The sequence below is a fragment of the Propithecus coquereli genome, unplaced genomic scaffold (assembly GCF_000956105.1).
Source record: "Propithecus coquereli isolate 6110/MARCELLA unplaced genomic scaffold, Pcoq_1.0 Scaffold256, whole genome shotgun sequence".
Lineage (NCBI taxonomy): Eukaryota > Metazoa > Chordata > Mammalia > Primates > Indriidae > Propithecus > Propithecus coquereli.
Window position 1 is genome coordinate 1,903,317 of NW_012148130.1, and position 8,483 is coordinate 1,911,799.

The 8,483-nt window shown below is 40.6% G+C and overlaps 1 protein-coding gene across 1 annotated transcript in view; it reads right to left on the reverse strand.

Moving 5' to 3' along the window:
* Positions 1-8,483, reverse strand: part of RCOR1 (REST corepressor 1) — a 118,172-nt gene that overhangs the window by 42,818 nt on the left and 66,871 nt on the right. The window contains exon 3 of the mRNA XM_012647128.1: positions 1,666-1,749. Within this exon, the coding sequence (XP_012502582.1) occupies positions 1,666-1,749 (84 nt within the window). The remainder of the gene's footprint in view (positions 1-1,665; positions 1,750-8,483) is intronic.

Genomic DNA, 8,483 nt, shown 5'->3' on the forward strand with positions numbered 1-8,483 from the left:
CCCAGAACTCCTGGGCTCAAGCGATCCTCCCGTCTCGGCCTCCCGAGTAGCTGGGACTACAGGCGCGCGCCACCACGTCTGGCCTCATTAGTCTATTCTTCATCAAAAACTCATAAAACAGCAGCCTGATAGTGGTAAAATTAAGATAATCTTTTTTAAAAAATCAGATTAGATTGAGAAGAGTCTTAACATTGCTAAGATTAACATTACTAAAAGTACTTGGATTTTCCATGCTTTATGAAGAGTATCATACAAAAAAATGGATACTTTGAGGTCAAAATTAAACATGCTTCTTTATAATGTAAGCTCTCAGCACCTTAAATATACAAACACAGACTGTCAATATGCAAGAGGAAGACAGTGAACATGCATCATCTCACACTCATTTGGCACTGGAATCCTGTTCACACCTATTTTAATGCTGCAAAACATAACCTGGAAAATCCTAATCAAAGCCTCAGAATTCTCTGAGTTACTCACAATTTCACAGATTGCCTATGCACATTTACCACTGGTAGCTTTCTAAGTGCTACAGTGTTTGAGAGGAATGATTCTTAATCTATTTTTTTTCAAAGATCCCTTTGTGGATCCAATGTTCTTTCCTCACCAGAAAAATGCACTTTACATCAAAAACTTTGCTTGTTAGTTAACAAACCTATATAAATGCCATCCATGGGCCTCCCACTGAAAATTTCCCAAACGGGGATTTAGTTTGTCTTTGCTTTGTTAAGTTACGAAGACAACAGAGACCTTGAAAATGGCAAAGACTTGTACTAATATATTAGGTATAAAATTAATCTTGCACGGTATCATTTGAGCAGAGGAGAGAGAAAATACAACTAATATTAATGGCTACAGGACCCCTACCCTCAAAAGAAAACGTAGCTCAGAATATTTACCCTAATAAAATTTTAAACACTGTCAAATAGCCAATTCAAAAACTGCAGTTCCAGTTAACCTCATGTCCTACATTTTAAGTCCTATTTCCAGTGACATGTATCTGTCCTTTGTAATCCTTCAAATTAAAACTTAACTCTTTGTCTTTATAGATCTGTAAAGTCCCAGCTGAGGGAGTTACAGGCTGCATTAAAATTTTCTTTCCATTCTGAGCCTTTTCTCTTAGTTACTTCAGTATTAGCTTATGTAGCTCCTTTTTTTTTTTTCCTTTAGGAGACAGGGGTCTGTCACCCAGGGTAGAGTACAGTGGAACCAACATAGCTCACTGTAACCTTGAACTCCTGGGCTCAAGTGATCTTCCCACCTCAGCCTCCCAATTAGCTTTGACTATAGGCATGCGCTACCATGCCCAGCTAATTTTTCTACTGAGACAGAGTCTTGCTATGCTGCCCACGTTGGTTTCAAACTCCTGGCCTCAAGTAATCCTCCTGCCTCCGCCTCTCAAAGCACTGGGATTACAGGTGTGAGCCACCACACCCCACCTTATGCAGCATTTTGAAAAACATGGAAGATAATATTTAACCATAGGTTAGGAATCTTTAATTCACTATGACAGAGCACAGTAATGAAATACACACTTCGAACTCTTCAAGTTATTTTAAAGTATAAGAGAAATGTAACATAAATAGGACCTTTCAGCCATAAAGGTGCCTTTAAAACTTTACGTTAAATAGGAAAGGTGGAAAATAAACGTGTTTTAAGACTTACGTTTTGCTTCTGACAGATTCTGATTAGGTGACCAGACCAACATGCCAAGATTGTCACGTTCTTGACTGCGTCTTGCCAATTTGCCTTCGTAGAAAGAAAAAAGAATATTTTTATTAAACTTTAACAGATATAAAAAGCAATAAATAAGCAACATGCTTCTTGTCTTTTAAACCTCAGAACATGACATCACCCACCCTTTACCTACATCTGCCCCAATGGAACCACACACTTAACATCAGGTCAGGAGGATGGGGTGGGAGAGCCCACAAGTTCTTTCCTACCCCACTTCCCTTTTTTTTTTTTTTTGAGACAGAGTCTCACTCTGTCGTGCAAGCTGGAATGCAGTGGTGTGATCCTAGCACACTGTACCCTTGAACTCCTGGGCTCACAATGATCCTCCTGCCTCAGCCTCCCAAGTAGCTGGGACTACAGGCACACACCACCACTCCCAGCTAATTTTTTTATTTTTTATAGAGATGGGGGTCTCACTATGGTGCCCAGGCTGGTCTTGAACTCCTGGTCTCAAGCAATCCTACTCGGCCTCTCAAAGTGCTGGGATTACAGGCATGAGCTACCGCATCTGGCATATTGTACTTATTAATAATAAAGTTCCCAAGGCACAAGAGGAATGATGCTCGCATGCTGTTGTAATTGTTCTACTTTATTATTAGTTGTTGCTAATTTCTCACTATGCCTAATTTATAATATAAACTTTATCACAGGTATGTACTATAGGAAAAACCATAGTACATATAGGGTTCATTACTATCCGTGGTGTGAGGCATCCACTGGGGGGTCTTGGAATGTATCCCCTGTAGATAAGGGTGGACTACTGTATACATGTCTTAACACTCACAAATATACAGACCAAAAATTAGTCAGTTTAGCTACATGAAAAGTGAAAAATATAAAGACAATGAAAACAAAGCAATGTCATTAATTTCCGGGTAGATACTGATGTCTGCTGAAGGTGCTAACTCTGAGACTGCTCTCTTTGTTTAAAGTCAATCACCAAATGTTACAGATCTTAAAAAATAAGCCCACACCTATCTGGAGTAATTAGAAAGATGATAAGGAAATTGAAATTAACAGTTGCCATCAAGGGGGAGAAAAAAGGGAATTGACACTGCTAGTGGGAATGTGTAGTTGTACAACTACTTCAGGGAGAAATCTAGCACTGTATGAGAAGGATGAAGTAAAGACAGCCTGCAACCCAGCAATTCCATTTGTTGACATGATATATATGCAACAGCAATGTTTTTCAAATTGCTTGTCAGACCTCTTGATATTAATTTATTGGGTCCCCCATCAGCTTTTCTAAAAAAAAAAAAAGAATAAGAATGGAAAATATTAGCACATTTCATTAAGTGTGTGTATAAACTATCACTGAAGATTTTCTCTAGGCCAAGTCCCTGCCCTAGAGACTTCAAGACGTACACATGGAAGAACAGTGTGTTACTAAGTTTTATGTGTCAACTTGGCTAGACTATGGTTTCCAGTTATTTAATTAAACACTAAGTGTTGTCATGAAAGTATCTCGTAGATATGGTTAACATCCATAATCAACTGGCTTTCAGGAAAGGAGATCACCCTCCGTAACATAGGTGGGCCTAATCCAATCCACTGAAAGACCTTAAAGAGAAAAACTGAGAATTTCCAGAAGAAATTGAGACTGAAGCCTCAACTCCTCCATGCAGGCTTGCCCAACAGATTTCAGATATGTCAGGCCCCCACAACCACATAAACCAATTCCTTAAAATAAATCTCTAGGCTGGGCACGGTGGCTCACACCTATAATCCTAGCACTCTGGGAGGCCGAGGCGGGTGGATTGTTTGAGCTCAGGAGTTCGACACCAGCCTGAGCAAGAGTGAGACCCGTCTCTACTAAAAATAGAAGGAAATTAGCTGAACGACTAAAAATATATAGAAAAAATTAGCCAGGCATGGTGGCACATGCCTGTAGTCCCAGCTACGTTACCTCTCGTACATAGGATGGCTGTTTTGTTTGCTCTAAAAGTTAGTGAACTAATGGCTGTCACTGTCATAATCTAATACCTGCATAAAAAGACCACACGGAATTCCAAATATACAGTAGGATAGATTACTCCTTAGTAGGCATCAAAAAACTAATAAAGGAATAAAGCTTAAAAAACAGGTAAATTCTTATTCCTAAATACACCAAGTGGCCACCCATATTTTCACTATATCCTTAGAAGCCAAAAATCCATAAATTTAACTTAGTGTTTCTTTAGGTTGGGGATCAAAAAAAAAAAACAAAAAAAAAAACCTTTTTTTGACTTCAAAATTTTGGCTTCTGGTGTCAGGCATTCAGAAAGATGCCAATGTAATGGCAAGAGTAAATATCATTACTATTGTTATGACTTATATGCTTACTATGTACTAGGCACTCTGTGCTTTTACATTCATTAGTTCATTTTCATTTTCGTAACAACCCTAAGAGGTAGACGTGATCGCTATTCCTATTTCAGAGATGAGAAAATTAAAGTATGGAGAGAAAAAATAACTTTCCAGGATCACACCTATGACAGTAGAGCTGAGCGTCAGGCAAACCCAAGCAGGAGATTCCGGAGCTGGCGTTAACCACTGTCCGGAGATACCAGAAATTATCACAGACGTAAGGGCAGGTGAACAGCCTGAGTGTGAAGAACATTTTTCCTCCTTAATGGATAAAATACTTATTATCCATTAAGTATTTCAGCACTTAAGTTAAATGACTTAAGAATCCTCAACTAACAACAGTCCCTCTGACATAAAATAAGGAAGTTAGAAGCAACTTTTATATTTAAATACTTGTATCTTCCTACAAAGTATATACCTCCCGTCTGGCTCTCTCATCTGAAATCTCTTCCTTTGTAAATGCTAAAAGTTCAATCACCAGCTCTCTGGAATTAAAATCTACAATAAACAGAAGTTATAAAGTCCTTAAAAATTCATATAAGTTCTCCTAAATCAGTTGGAAAACATTTTTCCCCTTCAATGATTAATGATTTTCACTAAGATTTTGAGAGGTATAACAGGTTAGGATTTTTATTCAAAGATTTTTCCCCCATGATATAATAAATGCCCTAGCCACTTGCATGTAAATAACAAAAACACTTTAAAATATTTTTTAACTTGCATTGCAGATGGTTAACAAGCGGCATGCCCCCCCCCCAAAAAAACTCGGAGAGGAACTGTGAGTAACACAAAGGAAGGCAAAAACAAAGCTAGACAGGGAGAGAAGGGAGGAAAAATATAATGGATTTCAGCAGTTAGAAATTATCAAGTATTATAACACACCACAATTAACATACATACAACCAATTATCATTGCTTACTTTGTACTGCCCAGTAAATTCTCAACTATATTGTGAATTCCTTGGTAACAAAGAACTCCTTTGTTATTTCTGTACTGCCACTGTTTAGCATAATACTTGGCATGAAGTAGTGTTAGGTCAATAACTTTCCATAGGTCTTCAGCAGTCTTGATTCTTAATTTTAGCAAGATTTATTCTGGGCCAGGTACTGTGGCTCACGCCTGTAATCCTAGCACTCTAAGAGGCCAAGACGGGAGGATTGCTTGAGGTCAGAAGTTCGAGAGCAGCAAGAGCGAGACCTCATCTCTACTAAAAATAGAAAAATTAGCTGGGCATGGTGGCGTGTGCCTACAGTCCCAGCTACTCAGGAGGCTGAGGCAGGAGGATGCCTTGAGCCCAGGAGTTTGAGGTTGCTGTGAGCTAGGCTGACGCCACGGCACTCTAGCCCAGCTGACAGAACGAGACTGCATCTCAAAAAAAAAAAAGAAAAAAGATTTATTCTGATTAGTATAACCAGAACAATTCTATCCTCAGAAGAAACACCCTAGATAGTATGGTGTTTGGTCCTTTGGTATAGTGTTTTACACCTCCGGGTGAGCAGAATAAAGAATGTGATAGAGATGAATTAAGGGGCCATGTGACTAAGCAATGATAACAGATTTGAACATAAGTTGACCTTTCCTCACTTTTTTTTTTTTTGAGACAGAGTCTCGCTGTGTTGCCTGGGCTAGAGTGCCGTGGCGTCATCCTAGCTCACAGCAACCTCAAACTCGTGGGCTCAAGCGATCCTCCTCCCTCAGCCTCCCGAGTAGCTGGGACTACAGGCATGCACCACCATGCCCAGCTAATTTTTTTTTCCTATATATTTTTGGTTGTCCAATTAATTTCTTTCTATTTTTAGTAGAGACGGGGTCTCGCTCTTGCTCAGGCTGGTTTCGAACTCCTGAGCTCAAACAATCCGCCCGCCTCAGCCTCCCAGAGAGCTAGGATTACAGGCGTGAGCCACCACGCCCGGCCTTTCCTCACTTTTCTTCTACCACTTCCTTTAACATCAGTGTTCCTTGGATTCCTCTTTTTTACCTGGTATTAATTACTCTTCCTACACCAAAACATCTACAGTTGGGATTTCTCATGCCGTACTTCTTAAATTAGTGACTTCCAAATTTGTAGCTGCAGAGCAAAATATACACATAAGCCAAGCACCACTCAAAAAGCATCTCCAACACAACATGGTTAACACTGAACTTCATGGGCAGAAAGTGTGGAAAAATAAATAGGCATTAGAGACTCAGAAGGGTGGGAGGGGGGTAAAGGATGGGAAATTACTTAATGTACATCATAATGTACATCATTCAGATGATGGTTCCACTGAAAGCCCAGACTTCATTACTCAACATACCCACGCAACAAAACTGCACTTGTAATCCCTTAAATGTATGCAAATAAAAAATAAATAAAACTGAACTTATCTCCCTCTTGTGCATCCTTACCACCCTGAAATTAATCTCCCTTTCATGCACCCTTACCACCACCACCAAATAAGCTGTTTCTTCTTGTTTATCTCAAAAACTGACACTACCGCGTATACAATCACCAACCTCCAGCTAGAAGCCTGCAAGTCACCTTGGACTCCCGTCTTCCCTCATCTCATGTGTCCTGCACACACACACCCTGCAAATTCATTGAGCCTCATCAATTATATAGCCTAAACTTTCGTGAAATCCATCACTCCCTCTCCTCCTTCCCTACTGCCACTGACTTAAGTTTAGGCCTTTATTAGTTTTCACTTTGTCTTATGGGCTCCAGGTTAACTGAGACCCAACACACAGCCCTATCCCCAAATTCAGTCTCTCCTCTCTGGCTAGAACAATCCTTCTGAATCACAGTGCTGGTCAAATCACTTCCCATGTTTCAAATCCTTCCATAGAGATGGATCATAATTCCCAACTCCCTGTAACTGTGGGCTGTGCATTGTGACTTCATTCAAAAAAGGATAGTATGGAAAGGGACAGGGAAGGGATGGAGAGTAACTTCTCAGTGGGGAAGCCTGACAAACACTAAGGCAGCCGGGTGATGAGGGTCAGCATCAATAGTGACAAGTCATGTCGATGGCATGTACCTTTCAATGTGATGAGAATGGTAGTTTACCTCTGTGGTCTTCCTCCCCCAAACTCATGAGAAAAACATCAGACAAATCTCAATTGAGAAACATCCCACAAAACTTCTGACCGGTACTCCTCAAAACTGCAATGCCATCAACAACAAGGAAAGTCTTCAGAAACTGTTGTGAACTAAAATAAAATCTTAAGGTCACTCCCCCCCAAACCCTGCCCCTCGCCTGGCTAACTGAATGGACCCTTTCTTGGCCAAGGGGATACTGTAAAACTGAGTTACTGGCCATGAGAAGGGAGGTCAGATATGCCCCATCATGCCCCCTCCCTTCTTGTAGATGTGCTTTGTGCAGTAACTCATAGACAGGCCTGAGGCTATGCAAGGCAAACATGTAGGTCCTCAATTTACACAGCAAACACATGGCCAGTGGCTTGTCTCTGATTAGCCGATGTCCTTATCTTATCTTAAAACATTCCAAGCCTTTAGACAAAGCTTCATTTCTTTAACCAGTTACAAGTCAAAGAGTCTTTAAATCCACCTATAATCTGTAAGACCCTGCTTTGAGATGTCCCATCTTTTTGGGCCAAACCAATGTATGCCTTCCAGTATTGACTTATTATGAATTTACCTGTAACCCCCATCTCCCTAAAATGTATAAAACCAAACTGTAACCCAGCCACAGCAAGTCCACTTGCTCAAGGCTTCTTGGGCGTGGCTCCGAGCCATGGTCCTCAAATCTGGATCAGAATAAACCTCTTTAAATTATTTTACAGAGTTTGGCTTCTTTTCCATTGACACTGTCACAGTCAAGAGGAACCCTAAGGAGACATGGCAACTAAATGTAATGTGGTATCTAAGATGGGATTCTGGAACAGAAAAGGGACATTAGGTAAAAACTAAGAAAATATGAATTATGGACTTCAGGTAATAATAATGAATCAATCATTAATTGTAACAAATGTACTATACTAATGTAACATGTTAATAATAGGGGAAACTGAGTCAAGAGCTGTGGCACATGCCTGTGGCCCCAACTAGTTGGGAGGCTGAGGCAGGAGGATCACTTGGGCCCAGGAATTTGAGCCTGCAGTGAGCTATGATCACCCCACTGCACTCCAGCCTGGACAACAGAGCAAGACTCCATCTTTAAAAACAGTTAAAAACAGGCTGGGCGCGGTGGCTCATGCCTGTAATCCTAGCACTCTGGGAGTCCGAGGCAGATGGATTGTTTGAGCTGAGGAGTTCGAGACCAGCCCGAGCAAGAGTGAGACCCCGTCTCTACTAAAAAAATAGAAAGAAATTATCTGGACAACTAAAACTATATAGAAAAAATTAGGCGGGCACGGTGGCACATGCCTGTAGTCCCAGCTACCCAGGAGGCTGAGGCAG